This window comes from Anastrepha ludens, chromosome 6 (assembly GCF_028408465.1).
Source record: "Anastrepha ludens isolate Willacy chromosome 6, idAnaLude1.1, whole genome shotgun sequence".
NCBI classification, from domain to species: domain Eukaryota; kingdom Metazoa; phylum Arthropoda; class Insecta; order Diptera; family Tephritidae; genus Anastrepha; species Anastrepha ludens.
The window spans coordinates 76,827,142-76,855,002 of NC_071502.1; the positions used below are offsets into that span (position 1 = coordinate 76,827,142).

The window sequence follows — 27,861 nt, forward strand, 5'->3', positions numbered from 1 at the left end:
CGCGGAAATGTTTAAGAATGTATGTAATGCTCTATTTATGTTTGTAATGCCTCTATTTATTTGGTAAAAAATGGGATCTGAAACCTTATATAAACCACTGTGCGTACAATATGATCATCAGACCCACTTTGACATATGGAGCTTTCGTGGGATGGGAGGCAGTGCAGACACATTCATAACTAAAAAATCTCATAAAAGTCCAAGTTACAAGTAATCTACAAACAAAATTCCTTTCGTATCCCAAAAAACTGATGCTAACACTTTCTTAGCCGATTTCTGGACACGAACTCGCTGCGGGTTCGAAGAACCAGGTTCACACCACTCTTTAGTTTCTTGTTTTGATTTAGGAGTATGGTAATAAATCCAAGTCAAAATCCACTTCATCTTTTCGAAAACGCTCTAAATGTTGCTGAGAAAGTCGCAAAGTCGCATTCGAATGTGTGTTATTCCATTGTCATCGATTCCAGCACCCATTTTGCACACAGCTTTCTGAAACCCAATACTTCAGTTAAAATGTTGCTAGCCCGGCCCGATGAGATGCTTAGGGCTTCTACTAAATCTCTTTCAGTCACTTGATGACTTGTAATATCAAATTTATATAAGCTATGAAAAACATTTTTATTTTATTTTCTTCTTTATTAAACAAAAACCTCATATCAATTCTCTTTGTTATAAACAAAATGGCGCAATTTAGTTTTGATTTCTCTCATTAGGCGATGGGCTCAGTTTTTGTTATGGTATCTGCAGCTCTCTGCCAACTCATTTGAAACTGCTGCTCATTTTTAATTTCTTTTTTCGTTTCTCCTTTCATTTTTCGGAAATTGCGTTTTAAAAATTGCCCAGTATTTTTCAATGGGTTTCAGTAGTGGACAGTTTGGTGGGTGGTGGTCCTTTTGAACAAAATTTACCTCACGCTTTTCGTACCAGCTCATGGCAAGACGGCAAAAATGACAAGATGAACTGAGCCTTTATGTTGTCTTATGAATGGCAGCAAACGTGTTTGCAAGCTCTCCGTCATATAAATTGCCTGATTTATAGTGCCCGCGGTAATGAACATTTTGCTTTTAATACCATTTAATACCACACTGGTAGAGGGCTAGCCAATGCAAATATTTTTTAGAGAACTTGCCCAACATGTTTACCTTAAGAGCACCTGGAGCTCCTCCTCTCTTCTTTGCAGTATAAAATTCAACGCTCTGAATCTGCTTAAGGCTGCTTTGACGTATGTTTCATCGTCCATAACAACACAGGTATATTTATGGATCCCTTGACTGTACATATAATATTTTCGCGCACGTGTTTTAGCACTCTTATTTTGTTTATCATTTCGATTGGGTGCTACAATTTTTGACGCCAGGCTTCATTATTGCGGGACCTAAAATTTCGACATATGAACCTGTTTTGCAGCATCTCGAAGTGAAAAGCAAGGTTTTTTATCGAAATAATGACACCACTTCATTTATTTTTGACTACGACACAAATTCTGTTTTTATTCCACTTCCAGGCCTTCGTTCCATCGGCAAGGTTTCATTAAACTTTTTTAACACATAAGTTGCGGTACTTTTCGGACAATTTAAAATTTTTGCTATGGCATTGTGCGGCAAATGACCATATTCTTTCTTATTGCGCACACTTTTCTCTGCAAGCTCACACTTAACCGAGCCCATTTTGAAACTACGTAGAAGTTTCAAAAAGTGAATTCGCCATATTAATAATGACTAAAATAAAAATTCAATCCGTGCACGATACTTGATTTTTTTTTTCTTGTAGAAACTACTGTGACACGTCGATACTAAAGGACTTGTAAACAAAGAATGAATTATGACTTCATATGAAGAGTGTAACAACCGATCCACAAAAGTTATTGATCGACTGAGTATATGCAAAAATAATTCATATGGCTGTTGCGTTTCAGGGTTCGATTTTCTTTTCACGAACTGGTGCTGCTTTTTGTTGGACTTATCGACGTAACCTTTTTATTAGAATGTAAATCACAAGTATTTTGGGCTGGAGCCGCAGGCACAATTTTTTATAGAAGCGTACAATTATTGGCGTATGCCGATGGAGTGTTTGAGAGAAAAATTCTTCCGAAGATTTTTGGACCTTTGCACGTTGGGGACGGCGAGTATTGTAGGCGATAGAACAATGATCTGTATGTGGACGGCTATGTCTATGACAGCAAATAAAGATCCAACGGCATCGTTGGCTGGGTCATGTCATCCGAATGAATACAAATGCTCCGGCTCTGAAAGTATTCGATACCGTACCAACTGGTTGTAGCAGAGGAAGAAAGAAGATCTACGTTAAAAAGATCAGGTGGAGAAAAACTTAGCTTCACTTGGTGTTTTCAACTGGCGCGAAAGAAACGACGCGCACACTGCTTTGTTAAACTCGGCCAAAATCGCGGAGGGGGTTTTCGCGCCAAGAAAGAAGAATAAATGACAAGTAGAGAGGTCGCTGTATCCGAATGGGTGTGTGAGTGACGGACCTTTGCCAGAGCCCGGGTTCGAAAATGAGTGTGGGCACAAAACACCAAAATTATACGAAAGTAGTTTTCTAATAGCAGTCGCTCCTCGGCAGGCAAGGGCAAACCTTCGAATGTATTTCTGCCATGAAAAAGCTCCTCATAAAAAAATATCTGCCGTTCGGAGTCGGCTTGAAACTGTAGGTTCCTCCATTTGGGGAATAACACCAAGGCACACGCCGCAAATAGGGGGATTAGCTCGATCAAACACCCAAAAAGGGTGTCCGCGCCAATTATGTACATATATATATAATTACATTTTCACAACAAAAATGTATATTTATTATTTATGAAATGAAAATATTTTTTAATACTACAGCTTGAAGCAGAATTTGTCTAAAAGACTTTGAAGTTTTGTCTCATTGTTTTTTAGTAAAAATATCGATAAACATATTAGTATTAAAAAAAGTAAATATCTGTATGTTCTTTTCATAAACTAGTCTTCTCTGAGAAATGTTTGAATGCAATAATGTTTTTATTTGTATGCACAATTTTTAGGTACATTTTTTAAAAAGCTGTACCTTATTGATTATATCTTCGTTTTTCGTGCTCATCCTTGTTGTTTGTATTGTTGCTTCATGTTTTAGAAAATAGAATTGTTACTTTTTACGTGTTTTACATTGTGAGGTATCTGCGCACAAGTGTCTACACACTTAACATTCTATACAAATTATTTAATTTTAGAGCGAAATAACCGATTAAATGTCATATATGTATGCACTTTGAAAGAGATCGTTTATTCTTTATACTCGTAGGCTCTATTGAAAGCATTGTGTGCCCCTCTTGCTGCTTTCATCACAAAGTCGGTTGTTCTGTAATTTTTCTTAATTCCACAGATTAACGGGTATCTTCTTCTGTCAATAACAGCTTGAAACCTCTTTGGAGCCGATTACACCAACTTTTTAATATATTCAGAAGAGACTTTTGCCATTCCTTTTTTAACGCCTTTTTGAGGTCAGATTGATTTCGAATTTTTTTTATCTAGAACTTAGGTAGTACTGGTGTTTGAACAAAATGGGCGTAATTCCAATTGAGTCAATTCTGTACAATGGCGTGCGTTATCCTGATAGAAGCGAAAATTGCCCCGAATGTTCAATTTTGTGGCACTTAGTAACAAATTTTCCTTTAAAATGTAATTTGGGTTTCTCCAAACAAAACCTTTGCCACTTGATTGAAAAGGTTAAATCTGCTTATGTTGGCAAAAATTATGGTGTTTTAGAAGTTCTCATACTTACTTACTCGTATATGGTCTGTTGCAAGCTTTAATTTACGGTTTTTGGCATTGATGAGTGGCGTGTTGCGTGCGGTGCGCCCATGGAAATGAGCTTCTCTTACTACTCTTGGCACTTCCCAATTTTAACTTTATTTGTAGTTGTTGGAGCGTTCTTTTAGCCTTATTTTGCACACGGTTGTCGCGTACATAACGTTTAACACGTGCGCGGACGTGAATGCTATATCATTCATTTTTATACTGATGCAAAATGACGTGAATGCTACAGGATTCAAATTTTAAAGCCAAGTCTTGTTTAATTTCCCGCACGCGACCATAATCTTTTAGTGTTAAATATAATTTTTTTGTTTTCCTCAGCACTAATATCACTTGCTGCGCATTTAAGATTTGACACCACTTTGTCGCAACTAATAGTAAACGCGTGTGCATCATTTTGACTGCGAGCCAACATAACCTCTCTTTCCCAGGGCCAAGCTATTTTGAATATCGAAAAAATTGATCTACCGGCAGTCCCCCGTATCTTGAAACTTCGTTTTTCTTTAGGCGGCTAGAGATATTCGTATTTCAGTGCAATCGGAAAACAAAAGTTCAGTCTCGCCGAAAATGATTTTGGGCATTACTTCTAGAATTTAATAATCATAAGTATCCAAATCGGCTCTTTTTTAAATCTTCAATAATACTCCTCTTTAATAGAATTTTTAGGTGCATATCCTTTTGGCTTCGCATTTACATACGTCTTTCGACTCCTTTTGGCGGTTAGCAGTGGTCTTCGACAGCACTAATGACAATTGAGTGGGGAATATGTTATGAATCTGGCTTTTCAACATCGAGCATTTTTGGTGCAAGCTAGAGTGAAATTGCTTGATGTATGTTTTTGTGTTGGAGAAACTAGTGTACCGAGTTCAATATTTGAACCTCAGAGAAGTCAATCAACACCAGTCGATTAGTGTACGTTTCGTTGTTGTTGTTGTTGTTGTTGTAGCAACATAAGCATTCCCAATGCATATACGAGGAATGCTGCTGAAGTGACACTCCTTGGCCGGGTATAAATCCTGGTCGTACCGGTTACGTAGAACCGACTGTCGTGGGAACGAAAAGTCGTGTAGGCTGACAGCGGACTGTGAAACGATTTCTTCCTTTCCCTATGATTTTTATGTCAAGGCTGACTGTGGACTATGGAAAGATGTATTTCTTGCTCAACCTGAATCTTAAGTTTTCCAAAATTGTATTAAGGAGGCAAACATTTTTTTCCTTACACATTTTTTCTCTACCTATCTTTTATTATCCATTTATCTTTCATTTCATAGCGGAACAGTCTATCAGCCTAAAACCTTAAATAAACATTTAAAAGTATATTTATTTTACTTTATAGATCCGGTTACAAAAGTTACTATGGCGAGCAGCACTTAACTTCTTTCACAAATTCACGTAAAAGCGGTGCAGATCCAGATTCTATTCTGTTAAGGAACATCGAAGGTCATGGATCAGAGAAACATAGCAGCAATGGAGACGTCAGTCAGTTATTCAGTAGTAATTGGCTTGATATTGTTGGAATACGTGATCCACGAACCGGTAATAATATTACAGTCCGAGAAGCGATTCTTATGCGGATTTTAGACGTACCTTCTGGGGAAATGATTTTGGATGATAAACGAATTTCATTGGAATCAGCAACAAAACAAGGCTTTATTGATCACAATTTGTGTCAATATTTATTAAAACTAGGTGCGAGTAAAGATTCTGGTGAAAAAGAACTTTCTCTTCTAGAAATTAATCAGAGTAAGATAAAAGGAACATATTCACGACATGAATCTGCTGAAAAACGAATTAAGATAACTTCAGATGCTGAAGAAAATAGCACGAGTCCCCAAAATATTATCGATTTTCTACCCAAGAAAATTGTTGATATTGAGCCAGATAAATCCATAAGTTTACCAGAGGCATATAATCGGGGATATTTGATTAAACATGAGTCAGTGACAATAAAATCTAGTGCGTTATGCTTAAGTGATGCTATTGCTCATGGCCTGGTTGACGCGTCAGGTTGGATAGCAGATCGAAACTCCGGTAATAAATTTAGACTTGACTCAGCAGTAAAAAATCAATTAATTGATCCTAATATAGTTGAAGTAGTTGATGCAAAGAATGACATTAAAATTTCGGTAAGCGAAGCCCTCAAAATTGGAATTTTAAATTCGAAAACTGGACACTACTTAAATGAAGCTACAAAGGAAAAATTTACATTTATAGAGGCTAGAAATCGCAAACTCATTGTTAAACCTTATACATTAAAAGATATTGTTGATTTTAATTTGCTAGATAAGAATGAAAAAATTAATAGTCCTATGCGTCGGAGTAAGTTAAATCTTACAGAGGCAGTTAAGTCTGGAGTTTTAGATAATAATAATTTAAAGTGCATTAACAAAAGAAAGGGAGAATTAGTTACATTAGAGGAAGCAATAAAATATGGGATTATTCTACCTGCGGAATTAAAGTACCGCGATTTTATGACAGGGGAAGTAATGACTATTCCAGAGGCAGTAGAGCGTGGGCTTATAAGTTCGGTATCACAGAAATCAATATTCAATATAGACGGTTTTAAAGATATTAGAAGAAATGATTTTGTGAGCTTTAATATGGCCTTGACGCGTAATATTTTATGCAAAAGAGAATCCGGTTTTGCTTTGGAAACTAGTAAAAATATTTACGAAGCTTTAGATATAGCCGTTAAAAAGAATATGGTGCGACAAGAGGTATATGAAATGTTTACTAAAAAAGTTGGCGTATATGACGCCAGTGGAAACGAACTAACAGTGCTTGATTTATGTTATTATAATTTAATCGATCCAAAAACAGGGTATTTACTTGACCCTAAGATTGGAAAAAATGTGCCTCTCGATATAGCTATTGAAAAGAAATTTATCACACCAGGAGGTGCTTTATTTCTAAGTAGTTTATTAAATATAACATTGACAACAGAGACCGTTACTCGTACAGTCAATCGGTATGTGTCGATACAAACTACAGCTCTAGATAAACAGGAAAAAATATCAACATTTACAGAAGCTGTGAGTGAAGGATTAATTGATGAAGACCGTCGGTTATATCATGACCAGAAGACTGGAAATGTGTATTCAGTACAACAGGCTTTATCTTATGGTCTTTTGATCCCCGATTTAGATGATTGTTCACCTGAAATAAATTATGACACAAAATTGACAAAAATATCGTCAACTAAGAATAACACAACAGTAACTGACAGACTGATGCAAATGCAAAATTACACAGAAGTGAAATCAAACAATCAAACAGATGATTCCAACACTTTAAAACTAGAACTACCTCCAGGCGGCTGGTTGCTTCGTGATGCTATCGATTTTGGTATCTTCGATGCAAATGCAGGTACGCTCAGTATAGACAATGTCTGTATACCATTCAATGAATGTATCAAACGAAATGTAATCAACAATCTTTCCGTTTCTGTTATTGATCCACAAACACACGAAAAGCTGTCAATCGGTTCGGCCATAAAAAGAAACATTATTGATCCTTGTGGCAATTATAAGGATAACTTTAACCAAACAATTAATATACAAAGTGCTATCAATGAGGGGAAAATAATTCTAGAAGAAGTGAGTACTAACGTTTATCCTTCTAGCATTCGTGGGGCTGAAACTGTATCTCTTACTCCAACTAAAGATAAGTTATTGGATTGTGAACACGATTCCCCTGATCCCCTACAAATAGCACCGGGTGAAATTTATGATCCTTCCACAATGTTAGTAATTTTTACAGAAACAGGTCAATCAGAAAATATATTAAAGGCAGCCATTGAAGGTCGCATAGATGAAAATATAATAAAAATTGTTGATCCTCATACAAATGAAGAAGTTTATATTAAAGAGGCCATCAGACGTAAAATTTGTGATCCTAACGATGGAATGATTTTGACGAATTGTGGAGAGCGTACGAGTTTTTGTGAAGCTATGAGAATTGGATTAGCCAAAGTTTGTGGCACACCACTAATACCAGTGGAAGATGCTTTACAAACACTTCGATTCGTTACTGATCCCCGAACTGGCGAAAATATTCCTCTTGAGGTAGCCTACGAACGTGGAATTGTTCACAGAAGCACGCCAAGCGATGCTCCAATTACATTATTAAAAATTCGTAAAATTATTTTAAAACCCATTGATGCTCTCCAAAAAGGAATAATTGATAACGAAACAAAAGAAATCCTTGAAAGTTTGTCTAATAAGGATGCTTTACCAATAAGAAAAGCTTTAGATATTGGTCTTATTGATGGACGAAAGGGCAAAATTTTAGATCCACAGAGAAATCGAATTTTAAATATCCATCAAGCTGTGGCCGAAAACGTGATTGATCCTGAATCCCAGAACCATATATTAATTCCCCTAGCTAAAAGTTTATCAATACCAAAATTGCTAGAGCAAGGTCTTATTGATTTGGAGTGTCAAAAAATAGTACATCCAGATAATGGATATTTACTTAATATTAATGAAGCTATTACATGTGATATTCTAGATCCCCTTTCAGTAGTTCAAAAACCAAATAATTCAACATTGCAGGAAGCAATAAAAAGTGGCATAGTTGATGGTATCACCTCCCAGTTCAAAGTAGGTAATAAAGTGTTCAATCTAAGTCAAGCGGTTGAAGAAGGAATATTAGACTCCAGCCATAATGGCTCGAATAATTTACCACCTGTAGCAATGACATTTCCTGTAGCCGTGGAGCGGGGGCTTATAAATCCAAATACGTATGAAATAACTCATCCTTATACACGTCAAAAAATGACAATCGGTGAAGCTTTGGCAAATAATCTTATTATGTCTATTCCCTATCCGCCAAGGGTAGATGCGATTGAAATAGAGAGAGCGTTAAATGAAGGTCTAATTGATGTTGCGAATCAAACTGTAAAACACCCGAAAACAGAAAAAATCCTATCAATACGAGATGCCTTAGAAGGAGGGTTTTTGTTATTGAAACCTCTTTCTGCTTTTGTTGCTACTCAGAAACCATTATCAACAACTAAAACAATGGAAACGATAAAATCTCTTCATACTGTCACCACAAAAACAATTGAGTTAATGCAAGGGTATGTTCTAGTTTCTAATAATGAAGTGAGAAATATTCAGACTGGTGAAATTTGTACATTTGACAAAGCCAAGGAATTAGGAATTTTAACGGAAACATTTAAACAAGATGATAAAACTGCAATGATTTCAGAACAAGTGGAATTAGTTGAAAAAGAAACACTTAAAGTGGAACTGAGTACTGAAGACTTAAGAAATATTCCTACCTTAAGTGAATCCTTTGCCGTTGAGGTAAATACCAGCGACAAACAAAAGAAATTCGATTCAAACGAATCTTCAATTGATATAAAATGTGTAGGCTCAGTTGGAAATAAAGAAGATAAGCAAGAAGAAGATAAATTGAACGAAATTTATGACCAACGCGATTTCGTAGACAATAGAAACCAAATTTTGATTTCTTCTTTAACTCCTGATAATAATTTGCATGACGTAGAAGACTTCCCGACATGTGTGCCCCACCATATAAAAACAACAATAGGTGCTGCAATTTCACAGAACTTAGTTGATCCTTGGCATTGTCGTGTTATTATTGATGGTGAAGAGCTTATGGATACTATGGATATATTATTAGAAAATAAAAAACTTTTTCTACTAGATGAAGTCCAAATTCATAATAATAACTTAGTGACTTTGGAACGCGATTCATATTCATTAAACTCTCAGCATCAATTGACTGCGGCAAAAATGAGTGAGTTCAACGCATTCGATTTAGAACATCAATATTTCATGGACCCTGTAACAAAACGAAAGATTTCATTTCAGGACTTGGTTTTAAATGGTAATGTATTCAATCCTGAACACATATTAGTAAAAAATTTTACTACTGGTGAATATGAGAAGATAATAGATGCTTTAGACCGTCCGCTCCTAAATCGTCATAATGGTCATATGGTTGATCCAAAAACTGGGAAAAAGGTGCCTTTCTTCGAGTGTATTACTCGCAAATGGATCACCTATAGTTATTCAGAAGAAAAATCAAAACCTTCTCTTATTGAAAGTGTGATTGATCCAGAAACTGGTAAAATATTACTTGATGATGGTCGAGTTTGTTCTATAAATGACGCCATTAATAATGGGAACATTGATATTCATTCGCTATCAGTTAGAGATCCCGTAAGTGGGGAAATTATTCCACTGCGAATGGCAATTGAGTTGGGAGTTGTAAATATGGAATCAGGTACAATGACTGATATTCAGACATTTCATGAAATACCTTTGGAGGAAGCATTCAAATTGGGATTTCTTGTACCCGGTGCACGCAAGCCCATTTCTCTTGAAGCTGCTGTTCGTAAAGGTCTTTATAATAAAGAAACTGGAAAATTGTATGATTCTGAATCTCAAAACCAAGTTGATATTCAACGTTCTATAGAAATAGGATTGGTTGATCCTAAAATATCTCTTATTGTTGATTCCCTTGATAATAAGGAATTAAATTTGCATAGTGCTATTGAAGAGGAGTTAGTTGAAACAGAAAAGGGACAAGTAAAAGATACAAAATCTAATATTTTTATGCCTTTGAACGAGGGGGTTGAAAATCATTTGGTAAAGACTGATAGTATTACTTGGAGTTTACCAGAATTATTACAACGTGAATATTATTCCGCTGACAGTGGAAAGGTATTTAATCCGATAACTGGAAACGAAATTAGTTTACAACAAGCAATTGAGTTAGGCTTCGTTGAAATAGATACCTGCTTAATAAAAAATGAAGAATATGGAACAATTACGACTGGTAAAATAGCAGCTAAAGACGGTCTTCTTGACACAGTAACAGGCGTTTTGAGGTCCCCATATCTTACTTTAGATGAAGCTTTTGTAAAAGGATATATTATAAGCACAAAGAAGCCATTATCATTGGTGGATTGCTTAGTCCGAAATATGTTTGACCCTTCAACCTCAACTCTTAAACTCGATGAAAAACTTTTTAATTTAAAAGAAGCAATTGCTCTCAAATATATTAATCAAGATGAGTTAATTATATTGAATCCAGAAACAGATTCTGTTGTAAGCATTAAAGAGGCTATAAGCACAGGATTGCTGGATCCCGTGGGTGGATATATTGTTAACCCATGCACATCAATAAAAATGTCTCTGTACGAAGCTTTGGAAAACAAAATGCTACTTCCACCAAAGCGTAAGAGAAGTTTACCTGACGCTGTATATCATGGTCTGTACGATTCCGAATCAGGCAAATTCAGTAACACTATTACAAGAGAAAAACTCTCAACTGAAGCTGCTATTCGCAGGGGAATTATTGATCCATATTCAACTATCGTCAAGATGGATAAGAAGTTGCTTCCTTTTATGTCAGCAGTAGAAGCCGGGATAGTCGACACGAAAAAAGGGACAATTAAAACTGGAAACGGTCCAGAACTTGATTTTAAAGAAGCATTTCATTGTGGAACTTTAGTTGAGGTTAAGACACCAATATCTTTAGGGAAAGCCATAATTACAAACATTTATAATGATTCGGATGGAAACATTATTGATCCCAAAACAGGCCGAGAGCTGCCTTTAGCAATGGCAATTGAAGCACATTTGATAGACATAAATAATACGCAGTTAAAAGATTATAACACAGGACTATATACAAATATAAATTTAGTAAGCGCTAAAATAACAGATGTGATTGATAGTGATAGTGGTTTGTTGATATATAATAATCAAAAGATTACCGTTAAACACGCTTTCGACGTAGGCATTCTGAAAGATACACAAGCACCTGTAAGCATTCAAAAAGCTATCATTCAAGGCTTCTTTGATGAATGTACCGGGAAGATAATAGATCCAACAACCGGAAAAAAAATTACCCTAATGGAAGCTATGCGCAATTTCGTTATAAATCCCCAACTGCCTTGCTATTTTGACGAACTAAATGAGAAAATGCACAATTTAAACGAAACTTGCCGCCTGGAAATTATTGATAAGCGAGTAGGTGTTTTTAAAGAACGTGGTAGCAACACAAGTATCTCATTAGAAAAGGCTCTGAAAAAGGGTCTGATTGTTGATATTGAAAATGCAGAATTCGGATTATATGAAACACTAGCTATGGGATTTTACGATGCATCAGAAAATAGAATTTTACACCCCCTTACAGGCAGAAAACTAAACTTAAGTGAAGCATGTGCTGAAAAGATTGTGAGCCCAACACACAGTTTAATAAAAAATGAAAGTACTGGCAAATATATGCAGTTGTCACATGCCTTTTCTGAAAAATTAATTGATGCAAACGGTTTCTATAGTTTGGGCGGAAAGCATATAGACTTGGCAAGTGCACGTGAACGTGGGCTAATTGTGACAAGTCATCGACCGTTAGACCTTATAACAGTAATTCGTATGAAATTATATAATTCTGAAAAGGGAACATTCTGTGACCCGACAACAGGTGAATACTATAATTTAAATGACGCTATATGTAAAGGATTAATAAATTCAAAAACGACAATATTCAGAAGCGAAATGGGTGATTTTGATCTAAAAGAAAGTATTAATAATGGTTTTATAGATATTTTTAAAGGAGAGGTGCTTGATCCCAAAACCCGGGAATTCCATAATTATGACAAAGCTGTTAGTAAAGGTATTTTGATACCGGTTTCCAATTCTTTGCTTATAAACCCCGAAAGAAAAACTACCTCAGAACAGACTTCACAGAAAAATGATAGAACCTCACCTCGAGAAATGTCATTAGAAGAGGCGATAAGCTGTAATATATTTGATCCTAATACAGCATTAGTACGACAATTACCCTCTCACAAATTGATTCCATTTTCCAAGGCCCGGCAAATTAATTTAATTAATATGAGTAGCCGAGTTATAATCGATCCGAAATTGTCATTCCTTGTGTACGATCCTTCAATATTTATATATTTACGTGAGCCTATTACATTTGATCAGGCAGTCGAGAGTAAAAGTCTTGATTTAGAAACCGGATTGTTGACGTATAAAATCCATCATAACGATGACTATAACGAGAATATTAGCGGACATGATTCTGCATCATATTTAAATAGAAACAATGAGGTATATTCACTAAAAGATGCTGTCACTGCTGGCATTATTGATCCTGTTTCGGCGTTAGTCAAGGATGAAGCCAAAGCTAAATTTGTGGGTTTATCCGAGGCTTTTCGGAAAGGTCTAATGGACGCAAAAAGGGCCAATGTATTGAATACAAAGACATCTAAATCGTGTTCGTTAAGAAATGCTTATGAAACTGGTTTGGTTATTACACCCAAAAGATCATTCGGCTTAATAGAAGCAATACAATACAAATTATACAATCCCGAAAATGGCTACCTCACAGACCCATTCCAAACGAGTTATGATATAAAACATGATTTCACAATATTGGAATCCATTGCAAATGGCTTGTTGGATCCTTCATCGACTGTTGTTCGAGCTTCTATTACAGACGAAATTGTTTCATTGACTGCGGCTATCAATAGCGGGCTCATCGATGGCGTTAACGGGCGTTTTGTAAATCACACTGATAATAAAGATAATATGGATTTAATAAAAGCAGTACAAATGAATCTTATATTACCTGCCGAACAGCGAGTGAGTTATATAACATTAAATAAATATGTATATGTAAGCGCATTGCATGAATAAATTGCTTTTATATATTGAAATATGCACTTGAATATCACTTAAATATACAGGGTGTTTTGTTATCGACTCAAATGCTTAAAGGTTACATTCTGTAGCTAATTTTGTGATGAAAGATACCTAAAAGTGGGAGATATGTCTAAAAATACTATATATTTTGCATGCAAAAATAGGTTTATTCGATAGCCAATAAAATTGTCTACTAGATGACGTTAAAACTTGTTTTTTTTTTTTTAATAAATGGGTGCCACCCTAGGGCGTTCAACTAAATCTCTATTTTTGGGTTTATTTCAACATGAAATTAACCACAGAATATAACCTTAAAGTTTTTGTATTCGCTAAAAAAACACCCTGTATATACATGCATCTATTTTACCGACTTGTCAGAACCGTTCTAGAATGCTCTTTTTCTGAATCTGCAAGATAATTAATTATATGTTACTTTTACATGATGTAAATCAGTTCATATGCTTTATGAATCATTCTATAAAAGGGACACTAACTCTTGACATACTTGAATAGCATACAAGTATTTTTATTATATAAAAAATTCGTTAGCTTTCTCTAAATCTGAACTTCGATGCGTATGCATAGTACATACATACGAGTACATATGTATTTATTTCACAATGCAAATGAAAGTTCAAAATATAGTGTCACCATTTCCTTTTCACTCGGTGGCTTTTAATTGAAAAATACAGTAAAAGATAAAAAAATCATTTGGTGTCGCAGAATTTTGTAAGAAATCTGAAGAGGAAAATCGAAGAAAATGATAATTCAGCATGCTATGAATTCATAAACTTTACAGTGTCACACAATACCTTTATAGTAACTCGCTATAAAATTTGAGATAAAAAATATTAGAGTTACCGGGAAAGTCGTCCTAGATGGCTAAGGACATTATTTATAAGGTGATTTCTGATTAATTTAAATTGTGCCAGGTACGAAACAGGTAGAGTTTCTTTTTCTGACGTCCGTGAAGAGGAAACTCTCATGAGTACTGCTACACCAGCATAGCAGTAAACACGATTTGTAGCCTCACAGCTACACCTACGTCCTAAATACCTCTCCACTATCTACACTCTCCTCGCGGAACTACTAAAAGGCAGGATGCTTACGAAGCTCTGCGCGTCTGATCTGAAATTATGAACATTGTCAGCAAAATCGGGTCTCCCTCTTCTGCGCTGCATGTTACGTTTAGTGCAGAGGCAATCTCAATAGCTTGATGTTGTCATTCCGCCAGTAGCACGAAGATATGTGTGTACACATTACTCGCCTGGGCATGGAAGCGTCTCAAGTTTCTCGTTGTTGTTCTACTAAGAGTTTAGTTCTATTCTGGGCGGAACCAACTATGGGTTGAAATTGGTTAATCATGTATTGAAGGACTTCGTTGTCAAGCTTCTTGTCCTTCCACTTTGAACCTGTTAGTTTGGGTGCGACTTTGGGCTTCCTTTCGGAAACGTCCATTATGATAGCCTGATGATCGCTGTGGGTGTAGCTCTCACTCACTATCCATTTGATCTTTCTAGTAAGGTAATCGTTTGCCACGATAATTTATATGGCTGACCCTAATCCCCTCTTTCTATAAGTATAAGTTGACCCGCTATTTAGAATAATAATGTGGAGTTGCGCGGATGCTTCAGGAAGCAATTCTCCTCTTTTATTTGTACGCCGACTATCCCATTATGATGCCCAGGCGTTCAAGTCAACCGCTATGATTAAAGGCAGTTTTCCAGTACAATATCTTGAGGAAACCATTTGCACTGTTCTATTGTCAAACTGGGTCTTGCGTAACGACTGACAAAGTTTATTCCATTTATTTTGCAACGAACCCTTCCGCAACACTAACTTCTCTTGGGAAGTCGTCCACACAGTCCAAATAGCCGCGCATTTCCTGCTGTCGTAGGCCCATGTGCTATCATTTTTGCACTTGTAGAACTCACTTATAATGGCAATATCTGTTTTCCTTGACTGTCTATGACAGCTTCTCAGTGGTTCCTGTTTATTTGAATAATTCTCATTCGTTTTTATTTGTCAGAGCTCTTCTAAACCCTGGACATCTGTCGCTCCCAGCGACGTGGTTGATGTTCTCCTTTATTTTCGCCTCGCAGAGCACGCATTTCGACCTGTTTTGGCATTCTTTGCAGAAATTACCGTCAGTCTCACATTTTCTGCAGTATTTGATCTATCTATTTCGCTAGAATCCCGACATGTGGTCATACTGTATATACTATAATATTTTTGTAACGAGACGCGTAAGCGACAGACGTAGAGTTTGCAGTTGATGTTTCGTTGCGGTGAACTATTTGCAGACTCTATTCAATTACGTTATTCTTAGAATATTGTATTATACCTTCTTGGATAACCAACGAGACATAATAGTTTTTAAAATAATATGCCAGATAATTCCTTGTTTTTTTTAAAGATGTGAAAAAGAAAACACTTAGCGAAAAAACGTGAATTCAAAACTTGATAAAGAATCCACTATTATCTGTCAGGGCTTGAAACAAAATTTGTCTAAATGATTTGTTTTGTATTTGTATAACATTGTTTTTTTTTATCATTTTAAATAAACATCTTTTTTTATATATGTCTGTCTCTCCCATATCATAACACTTAGCTTCCTAAATTCCTCTACAGGAGTAATGTTCTTGTTTTTTAGGGCAGCTAGCGGCTTTCTCTAAACTTTGTGTGGTCCATCGAGGTTATATAATATTATCTTTGTCTCATCCCAAAAAAGTTATTATACTAATATTCTTACACATCTTGATGAAAATTTGTGTCTTAAGATAATTCTTCGGACTGTTTCGTGACCTACATTCACATCCTGGCGGCCTTCCAAATCTGTGGTCAACATTGTAAGGCTACAACGCGGTTTTTCGTCAATTTGTTTCACCAATGACCTTTTATTGGTATTCCACTGGAGTGTTTTAACTATGACCTATTTTCATGTTCTACGCGACTTATAATGTTGTACGATTGCATTATCCTTGCATAAATGTAAAACATTTCAGCCATTTGTTTTGCTGATTTTCTTGTATGGTATTATAATAAGCTATGTGCATACTATTTTCACTCGCACGATAACCCGGCATTATTGCAAACACTTTTTTTATTGATGCGATGTAGTCAACAATATGAATCATAGCAACCGGTTCTATGTTACCGGAATGACTCTGGTTTTTCCCGAGCAACGGCTGCCGCCCCTTTTTCGCTTCGACACTGCGAGGAACGTACAACTTTTCCGCACGAAGTCCACGGCGACCCTCTTCACCACCTGGACAAAGGAGGTCACAAAAGGGGCAAAGATAAAGAAATGTTGCTATCGACATTTAAGGCAATAGGCCGACCGGTTTTAAACTATGCTGCATCTGTGTGGTCACCCGGAACCAATGATTCGCAGTGGACGAAGCTACAGACTTGTCAAAACACTGCCATTAGGACTTCGACGAGATGTCTACTGTCCCCATTTCAACACCTCGTTTGAGTAATTTTTAAATATGTATTAAGAAATTTTTAACACGTTCTTATGATGATTATATACCTAATTATATGAATATCACTCGATCGCGTCTGTTTCAGTTTTCTTAAATGCTGATCTTAAGCTTAGTTGGTACCTTTGCCTAGTTATGGCTACGGCAGTCGTTGGGGACTTTCCTCACTTGGCGAATAAACGTTTCTTCGAAACTTGCGCTGCTGTTTTATCCTTTTTATCGAATTTTAATATACCTTTTTTTTAACAAAAAAAAAAAAAACATTTTTGCCTAATTTTTCGTCCGTGAGAGTAGTACAGTACGTGTTAATGACTAATATGTGTTAATACGTACATATGTGAAAATACGGAATCTTTTAAGTTGTCGTCAAACGGGCCAAGGAAAGTGCTTTCAGCAAGTCTGTACAGCTGAAAAAATTCCGGAAAGTAAATGTAAAAACAGTTAACAACATGCTTGCAAGTTATTCTCCGGAAACAATCGAAAGCTAACTTGCATATAACTTTCTGAAACTACTTTTTGGCTCTCCACAATATGAGAGTGTTGGTCCTCCTGTTGTACTTTTTCAAATTAATTTTCGAGTGCATTGCCAAATATTTTGTTGTTTCGCTGTTTTTATTATAGACATGAAAATGATTGGCGATGATGATATGGCCATTTCGGAGAGAAACATTGGGGAACATGGTGTATGTGATATTAAAGAATAACACATTTTTGTTTAAATAAATATCTCGGTCTTTATTTTATGACTCGAATAATTGATTTTTGGGTTCCTTACTTTTTCAATATTGACAGTTCTAGAGGTTTTAGTGCGCGAATAAGGGAATATAATATTTATTTGTAATCGAGTATGAACTCGTAATTGTTTAAAATTGAATGTATATGCTGCGTATGAACTAATATTCCTGAACTATGATATTCACCATTTCTTTTATGAAATTGTCGTAATTCGTTTACTCTAAGCGTTTAATGTAGCATATTCTAAGCATGAAAGTATAATGTATTTTGCGTTATATTGCTTTGGTAAGTGTGCATTTTTCATATGCATTATGTTTTATTTTTGAATTTATAAAATCTTATGTTACATTTTTTATATTTTCAGCTTCATCGTTTCAGACTTATGCCCTTAAATTGTCAATCAACTTATTTAACTTATTTTTAATCTTCTAACTTATTTTTAATCTTCTAACAATGCACTCTTTGAAACTCGTAGTTTGTTGCTTGTTTTAGTTTACTTATTTTATTTGCTTATATATTTGCATGGCTTATTATTATATATATTCACAGAAAAATATTTTATCATTAAGGTATGCTTTCTTCGCATGATTTTATTCGATTTTACCAATTTTTGTTTTCAATTAAATTTAAATTTGAATATATTATGGTAATTATAAATACGAGTAAAATCTTTTAAGTTGGTTGTGAAAAGCTTTTTACTCATCGTTTTGAGCCAAAAAAAGAACCACCCATAATAAAAGTAAAATATCAAATGTAGAAAGGCCTTGGTAATTGTTTACGTGTTAATATTTACAATATTGGAAAATCCCAGACATGTGGTTGTTTACACATAGATAACTTCCATTATGTTCAGCGAAGGCTACCGATATTTAATAACGTTTCAGTTTTAGTAATGATATATTTTCATACTCTTTCATTCGTTTGTTATGAACCAAACACAGCGCTGTAGTATCTATCTAATATTTTGATTTCTTGTGTTTAGCAAGCCGTCTTCGAAAAATTCAATACATGTGAGGAATGTGTCAACGAGTTCCTCAAGTGGGTCAGCACAATTGAGTACAAAATTTCCAATGTTGGCGGTCCTAAAGAAAAAATCGATGAGATCCGTAATCAAACCAATATTTTGCGGGTAAGTCATTTTACACAGAAAAATTTCGAAAATCGATATTTGTCTGTTACTAGAGATCAATTCTAGTAAATCTGCATTTTGTACTTCTCACCAGCACGGATGACTTCAAGGTTTCAGTTAGGACCCAAGAGATTCGTAAAATTATTATACATAAATACATGTACATGTACATATAAAAGCATTTAATATGATTGGTATCAAATAAAGGACAAATATGAAGGAAATTAAAAATATTCTTACAATTATCACCCTTAAACTATATTAAAAATGGCTTTCAAAATGTTTATCTTTGAATACCTTTGAAGACCTTTGAAGATTTCAGCCGGATTTGTTTAAAGAAATATATTATTTTAAAGTAAATGTGCCAAATTTTTATATGTTATATGTTAAATATTTCGGCACTATGTATCCAAAGCTAGCGCGATAGCATCTAATAATAATAATAATATCTTATGTACCTATATATAAAATTATACTTTATCTTAAATGAAAAAAAGAAGATGTGTGGTATAGTCTAATTTATTAGTTTTAATTCTTTTCATTAAATTCTTCAAGGATATGACGGATAAAAATTTCAAATAATATTTTCTAATATACGCGTATAAATGTAAATAAAAAATATTGCTAAATTTACTTCATATCATTTTTTTTTTTTTGATATGGCATATTCAAATACCTTTATAGACATATATAATAGTTTGTCGGACCTTTGCCCCCACTGAAACTTTGCAATCCTTATAAACCTACAAATGTTCTGGTCGAAAACTAAAAATACTCGTACAGATTTACTAAAACTGAGCTCCAATATTGGAAACAAATAAATTTTTTCACGTGTGAGAAACATTGTGGCAGGGTGTTATATGTACATCTGACCATACATTTTATCTATCCTTTTTTGTATTTTACTTAAACAGCAAATAAAAGAAGAAATTGATGGACAGCAACGACCAGTTTCCTCGTGTTTAGAACAAATACGTCAAATTGTTCTGACAGGGGCTGACGTTCTTTCTGCTCCTGAGGTGTCAACTCTGGAAAATGCTGGTAGAGAGTTGCGTTCAAGAGTTGATCGTGTCAGCGATCGCGCCTTGCGTTTGCTACGACGTCTTGAATCTATTCGTGATGAGCTTACTAAGTTATGTGGAGAGCTAAGCATTTTCTTCAATTGGTTACAAGAAGCCCGACATACACTTGAAGATAAAGAGCAATCATTAGCCGACTTAAAGAATCTTTCTTTACACGGTGACTCTATACGTGAGTTTGTAAGTGATGTCATAGGCCATCAAGCTGATCTACGATTTGTAACTATGTCAGCGCAACGTTTTGTAGATGGAAGCAAGGAATACTTGGCTATTTTAAATGATTTTCGCACAGCATTACCCGAACGTTTGCCTCATATCGAGCCAATATCAAATGCAGAGAGCCCTATTCGTCAAGAAGTTTCATTAATATCCACTCAATACAAGGACTTGTTGCATCGTGCCAATGCATTGCAGGATCGTATATCTGGACTATGTGGATGTCAACGAGAATTCCAAAATGCTATTGATAAGGCAGATGAATGGATTCGTAATGTACAACCCCGAGTAGCACGCCTTATAGCAGAACCAATTTCAGGAGACACAAAAGTTGCTTCCGACCAAATGAATGAAGCAAAAGCACTTCACAATGAGTTGTTATCTAATGGACGTTTGTTAGATAGTGTTGATCAAACTTTAGAAGATTTAGTAAAAATATTGGGTAGCCAGCTCAGTCCATCCGTATCTAAAAATTTGGAGAAGCCTGCACTAGAATTGAAAGCCAAATACGTAAATATGCTTGACACATTTGGTGAACATTGCAAGCTGCTTGATAAAACATTGGTACAATCTCAAGGGGTTCAAGATGCTCTCGAAAACTTAGTTCTTTGGGTAAATAAAGCTGAAGATATGTTCAAATTGCAGTTTCGTCCCGCTTCGCTTATCAAGGAGCGTTTGCAAGAGCAAATACGTGAGCATAAAACTCTATTAGCGGATGTAAATTCTCATCAGGCAACCATTAGCAGTGTACAAACTTCAGCAAAACATTTAATGGACTCCGCATCAAATGCACGTATTGCTAAAAAGGTTGAATCCAATCTGAAAGCTACAACTGAAAAAGTAGATAAACTAGTAGAAAAGTTGTACAAACGAGGAGACTTTTTGGAAAACGTTTATAGTCAATTGCAAAAATGTTTGGATGGAATTGTATGTACCGAACGAGATCTTCATAATTTACAAGAAATTATAAATAGTCTAGACGCAAATAATTTACCAATAGATACATTATTTTCTCGCACGGAAGAAGCTATACGCCAAAAGGAGAGCAAAACTTCAGCATATGAAAATTGTGTTAGTAGTTGTAAAGACTTAATTGGACAACGTGATGTTACCGATACTAGTCCCTTACGAGACCGAATAAAATCATTAGAAAATTTGTGGCGAAGTATAAATATTACATTGGATGAAAAATCCAAACTTTCAAAGCTGAAAGCGGAACAGGAAGTGAAATATGAAAACATGAAAGAAGATGTAATGTCATGGTTGAATCAAATGGAAGGCCTTTTAAATAAAATGAGCCCGGTTGCCATAGATTTGAAGGTAATTCGGCAACAACATGATGAGCTTAAGCCGCTAATACACAAGCACAGAGATTTTAGTGTGCAAATCGAAAAAATTAATGATATTGGGGCTCAGTATGATGCACTTCTTCACCCAGAAAGTCCAAACCGTAAAAAACTAACTTATAGTCCTTCTAAAGGAGTAAGCCCCTTGCGCGCTACACCTGGAGATCGTAGGAGTCCAAGCCCTAATAAAGGCGGAGTTCTGTCGTCACTATCTACTGGCCGCAGATCATCTCAAGATGGTTTTCAAATATCTGAATTCTCCCCAGTTCAGCAGCAATTAAAAGAGATTAATAATCGGTTCAGTTTAATTGGTGTTCGTTTGACAGATCGACAAAATGAGATCGATAATATGACTGATGAAATACGGAAACAGTATGAAAATTTAAAAAATTTATCGTTATTTTTGGATCGTATTCAGCGCCAAGTTCCGAAAGAAATAGCTTCAAATAAAGAAGAAGCTGATCACTGTATTAAACAAGTAAGAAAAGTTCTCGAAGAAATGTATGAAAAGCAAAGCTTATTAGACACAACCAAAGTACAAATCAAAGATATCCTTCGTCGGAAATCGGGTGTAACTGGCGCAGATGAATTAAGACTAGAAAATGATAATATAATTGAGAAATGGAAAAGCTTAAACGATGTTTGCAAACGGCGTATAGAGTTTTCAGAAAAACTTCGAGACTTTTTAGATATACACAATAATTTATCTAACTGGTTGCATAGTAAAGAAAGAATTTTAACCGTTCTAGGTCCTATTTCTACAGACTCGAGAATGGTTCAGAGTCAAGTTCAGCAAGTACAAGTTCTCCGAGAAGAATTTCGAATTCAGCAACCTCAGTTGAACCACTTTCAGGAAATTGGTCTTGATATTCTGAATCACATATCAAACCCCTCTGAGAAAGCAAATGTAGAAAAGAAATTAAAGGATATCTTAAATAAATGGGAGGACCTGGTCTCTCGCCTAGATGATCGTGCTAACAATTTGGGTGGAGCTGTTGACAGCAGTAAAGAGTTTGATGACGCCGTTACGAGATTACGAGAAGCATTGCAAAGTATCAGTGACAACTTAGACGAATTACCTAAAGATGGCGACCATCAAGAAAATTTGCGTCAAATTGAAAATCTGGATCGGCAGTTGGAGGGTCAACGATCATTGCTTGCTGACGCTGAACAATCAGCTGTATTACTTTGCAATATTCTTGGCGACTCCGCTTCACGAAATGATGTAAATTCAAGAGTATCTGCGCTAGAGAAACAGTATCAGGCTTTGCAACGAAAGTTGGATACGAAAAAGGCAGAAACTGAAGCATCGTTACGAGATAGTCGCCATCTTTCCGAAAATTGTACAAAAATGCTAGGCTGGTTGTCGGGTGAATTGTCCAATTTGTCTGAAAAACTTCTGTTATCGGCTCATAAACCTACTTTACAACATCAAATTGATACACATGAGCCTATTTATCGGGAGGTTATGGCTCGCGAGCACGAAATTATAATGCTTACGAACAAAGGAAAGGAATTGTCTGATCGACAACAGCACCACTCAATAAAACGTGATTTGGAACGAATTCAACAACTGTGGGATAAACTTCGCAGAGAGGTATCTGAAAGGCACTCTCGCCTTCAAACAGGCATGGAGCATTGTAAAAAGTATTCGCAAATGTCAGAAACATTTTTATTATGGTTGCGAAAAGCAGAAGATAAGTTAGCCAACTTGGTGCCTGGAAAACTATATAAGTCAAATATGGAAAATAGCTTGCGTGATATCCAGACACTTCGAAGCGAAGTGTGGAAACACTCGAACGAATATGAGACCACTAGGGGATTAGGAGAGACTTTTATAAGTTACTGCGATATTGACAAAGATCCGATAAAATGTGATCTGCAAGATATTAAGGATAGATGGGAACGACTCAACAACGATTTGATTACTAAAACACAAGATATCGAAAATTGCTCACGACGCTTATCTGATTTCAATGACAATCTTAGAAGTTTGGATCACGCAGTGGGCCGATGTGAAGATCGTTTAGCTGCTCATGATGCACTGGGAGGTGCAGCAAAAGACCCTAAGCTACTAGAACGAGTGAAAGCTATACGTGATGAATTAATGAAATTGGAAAAACCTCTCAATGAATTAAAATCTACGGCGAAAACTATATCTCTGGAAAGTTCTACAGCTGGAGGTGATACGGGTCATTTGAGTAATGAAGTGGACAACATGCTTGATCGCGTGTCCGATTTAAAACGTCGTCTAAGTAATCGCTTCGATGAATTACAATCTGCTGCATCGACCATATCGAAATTAAATGAAGAAATTAAATTATTTTTATCTGATCTAAATAATTTAGAAAAAGAGATAGAAAACTTATCACCACCTGGTCGCGAAGTTAACATAGTTAGATCACAGCTAAAAGATATATCTGATATACAATCAAAACTCGAACATATGTCAAATTTGGTAAATGGTATGGAACGTTCATCATCCTCTCTCATTGATTCCGGGATTACCACCGAAAATCAAATTCCTGCCCAAATTTCCTCAATACGTAAAACGCTTAATCGCTTAGATAACCAAAGCCGCAATCACGAGCGTAATTTGGAAAATACGCTAAAAGCGTTGCTAGAGTTTTTCGATGTAAAAGCACGTGTGCTGGATGACTTGAAACGCGTAAAACAGGAATTTAATAATTTTAAACCTGTTAGTTCGGAGCTAGATCAAATTCGTCGGCAGCAGGAAGATTTTCGTGATTTTCGAAATCTGGAAGTAGATCCTCTGGGACAGAACATTAGCAAAGTAAACAACACCGGCCGAGATTTAGTTAGATCAGCAGGTAGTGGTGTTTCGACAGCTGTCATTGAGAAAGATTTAGAAGTTTTGAATGATAGTTGGAATAATCTAAAGGAATTAATGAATGAACGTGAGCGCCGTTTGGATGTTGCTCTTTTACAATCCGGCAGATTTCAGGAAGCCTTGTCGGGACTTTCTAAATGGTTGTTTGATACGGAAGAAATGGTGGCAAATCAAAAGCCACCTAGTTCAGATTATAAAGTAGTTAAAGCACAGCTGCAAGAACAAAAGTTTTTGAAAAAAATGTTAATGGACAGGCAAAACTCAATGTCTTCTCTTTCATTAATGGGCAGAGAAGTAGCCAATGTTTGTGAGCCTTCTGAACGAGATTCTATTGAAGAAGAGTTGAATAATCTTGTGAAACGTTTCGATTCTCTCACCAATGGAGCCGAACAACGAGAAAATGATTTGGAAGCAGCAATGGAGGTTGCAAAAGCATTCCACGATAAAGTGACTCCACTTGAGTTGTGGCTAGATGGTGTTGAACGATCAATAAAAACTATGGAGCTTGTTCCAACAGATGAAGAAAAAATTCAAAATCGCATCAAGGAGCACAACGCCTTACATGGAGAAATTCTTTCTAAAAAAACAGGCTTTACGAATTTGGCAGATATTGCTGGGCAGCTCATGCATTTAATTGGTGAAGATGAGGCCATTCAGCTGGGTGAGAAAGTGCGTAATATAACAGATCGGTATACTGGCTTAGTTGATGTCAGTGAAAATATTGGTGCCTTATTAGCTGAGTCTCGTCAAGGTCTAAGACATTTGGTAATAACGTATCAAGAATTAGTGGGTTGGATGGAAAGAATGGAACAAGAACTGGCAAGTTTCAAACTAATTCCAGTTTATTCGGAAAAACTAATGGAACAAATGGATCACTTGGTAGAGTTGAATGAAAATATAGCAAGTCAGGCCCCAAACATTGAATCAACAGTTGATTCAGGCTCCGAATTAATGAAGCACATTTCTAATGATGAAGCTTTGCAATTGAAAGATAAACTAGACGCGCTTCAACGTCGATATGGCCAATTAGCGACACGAGGAGGCGATCTGCTTAAAAAAGCTAAGAATGCTCTTCCATTAGTACAACAATTTCATGATTCACATAAGCGTTTATTGGAGTGGATGCAAATAGCTGAAAGTTCGCTCTCAGCAAGTGAGCTTTGTCAAGCGGATATATTACGTTTAGAAACGGAATTGGTAGAAATGCGCCCTGTTATAGATAATATTAATTTATTCGGACCACAATTATGTCAAATCTCTCCTGGCGAAGGGTCTGCTTCAATTGAAAACATTGTAATGCGTGATAATCGACGTTTCGATGCAATTGTTGAGCAAATTCAACGTAAAGCGGAACGGTTTCATCTAAGTACTCAACGTGTGAAGGAAGTTACGGGAGATATCGATGAATTGCTTGAGTGGTTCAGGGATATGGACGCAACGCTGCGCGAAGCTGATCCACCTGCAATTGAGCCAACGTTGGTACGATTACAGTTACAAGAACATCGTACAATTAATGATGATATCTCGAGCCAAAAAGGGCGGGTACGCGATGTAGCTGCTTCATCAAAAAAAATTTTACGGGAATCACCTCAAAGCGAATATATAGCATCTCTTCGTGAAAAATTGGAGGACTTAAAAGAAATTGTAGATTCTGTTGCCCAATTGTGTGGTGAACGCTTGGGCATTTTGGAACAAGCATTACCCTTGTCTGAACATTTTGCAGATTCACATAATGGTTTGTCAAGTTGGTTTGATGATATGGAACAAAAAATGTCTAGGTTCAGTATGCCAGCCTTGCGCCCAGATCAAATAACGACCCAGCAAGATAAGAATGAGCGTCTTTTGCTTTCTATTACTGAGCATAAACCATTGCTGGATAAGCTCAATAAAACAGGCGAAGCTTTAACGGCTCTTGTATCGGATGATGATAGCGCAAAAATAAATGATTTCCTTGATACAGACAATGCACGTTATGCAGCACTTCGTCTCGAGTTACGTGAACGACAACAAATGTTGGAAAATGCTTTGCAAGAATCGAGCCAGTTTTCAGACAAATTAGAAGGGATGCTTCGAGCATTGGCTAATACTGTCGATCAAGTCAATCAACTGGACCCTCTCTCAGCGCTTCCACAGAAAATAAGAGAGCAGATGGAGGACAATGCCTCATTAACGGATGATTTGGATAAGCGTTCAGATGCTTTTACGGCTGTTAAAAGAGCCGCTGATGAAGTGATTGCAAAAGCCGGAAACAAGGCAGATCCTGCTGTGCGTGATATTAAATCTAAGCTAGAACAACTTAACAGTCTCTGGAACGATGTCCAAAAGGCTACTAAAAACCGTGGCAGTTCACTCGACGATATTTTAAGTGTGGCTGAACCATTTTGGGAACAACTCAATGGGGTTATGGGTACGCTCAAAGATCTAGAAGAGACCTTGTCTTCACAAGAACCTCCCGCTGCTCAACCACAGGAAATACAAAAACAACAAGTTGCACTACAAGAAGTGCGATATAAAATTGATCAGACTAAACCAGAAGTGGAACAAGTGCGCCGCAATGGGAGCAATTTAATAAATATGTGCGGTGAACCAGACAAGCCAGAAGTAAAAAAACACATCGACGACCTAGATAATGCATGGGACAGTATTACAGCTCTATACGCAAAACGTGAAGAAAATCTAATTGATGCAATGGAGAAAGCAATGGAATTTCACGAGACTTTGCAAAATTTGGAAAAGTTCTTAAATAAAGCAGAACGCAATTTTGAAGGACTTGGGCCCGTAGGCTCTGATATTGATGTAGTTAAGAAGCAAATCGTGCAATTGAGAGAGTTTAAGGACGATGTTGACCCACACATGCTGGAGGTGGAAGCATTAAATAGGTAAGAACTGTATCCATACATATTTAGGTGAAATAAGTTTTTTTATTGTATGTATACATATATAACTTATAAGCCAGGGGCTTAAAAATAGTTCGTTCAAAGCATATTTTACCCTACTATTGATTAAAATGAACTACAAAGTACCCAAAACTGGTTAGATCTTTTTTTGTAATGAAAATAAATAAAAGAATAAAAGAAGGAAATAATATAAGTAAGATAAAAACTTTGGAAGGTTGGATACCAATTGCCGATATGAGATATTAATAAAGTAGGTTTATCTTCTAAAAACAGGTTTATCTTCTGGCAGAAAAGGTCACGTAAACTACAAATCATTTCAATATAGTAATAATAATTATTAGAATTGCGCCTCATTCCATACAATTTGTAGAATTATACCATATATGGTATAAATTAAATCATACTGATCGGTATATAGCTTGGTCAAAAATTATTTCATAATCATATGTTTCTATCACCGAAATTAAGGATAAAACCCTAATCAGTATGCCCTTTTTTTTGGCGACATGCCGGCCGCAGTGCCCATTTGTAGTTTCAATTCAAAAGTTTTCTTGCACGCAAAAAAATGTGTTAGTGATTCTGTATACGAATGCGAAAGAGTGCATTAGTTATACCAAACTATTTATTTTTTGATTATTTT

The 27,861-nt window shown here is 36.0% G+C and overlaps 1 protein-coding gene across 29 annotated transcripts in view; it reads left to right on the forward strand.

Moving 5' to 3' along the window:
• LOC128868683 (dystonin) overlaps nt 1-27,861 on the forward strand; it is a 166,906-nt gene that overhangs the window by 100,115 nt on the left and 38,930 nt on the right. For 22 of the 29 annotated variants that reach the window (XM_054111067.1, XM_054111053.1, XM_054111064.1 and 19 more), the window contains 3 exons: nt 5,128-13,423; nt 18,686-18,832; nt 19,747-27,203. In XM_054111067.1, coding sequence (XP_053967042.1) covers nt 5,128-13,423; nt 18,686-18,832; nt 19,747-27,203 — 15,900 coding nt within the window. The remainder of the gene's footprint in view (nt 1-5,127; nt 13,424-18,685; nt 18,833-19,746; nt 27,204-27,861) is intronic. The other 7 variants (XM_054111058.1, XM_054111059.1, XM_054111060.1 and 4 more) reach the window with 1 other exon arrangement.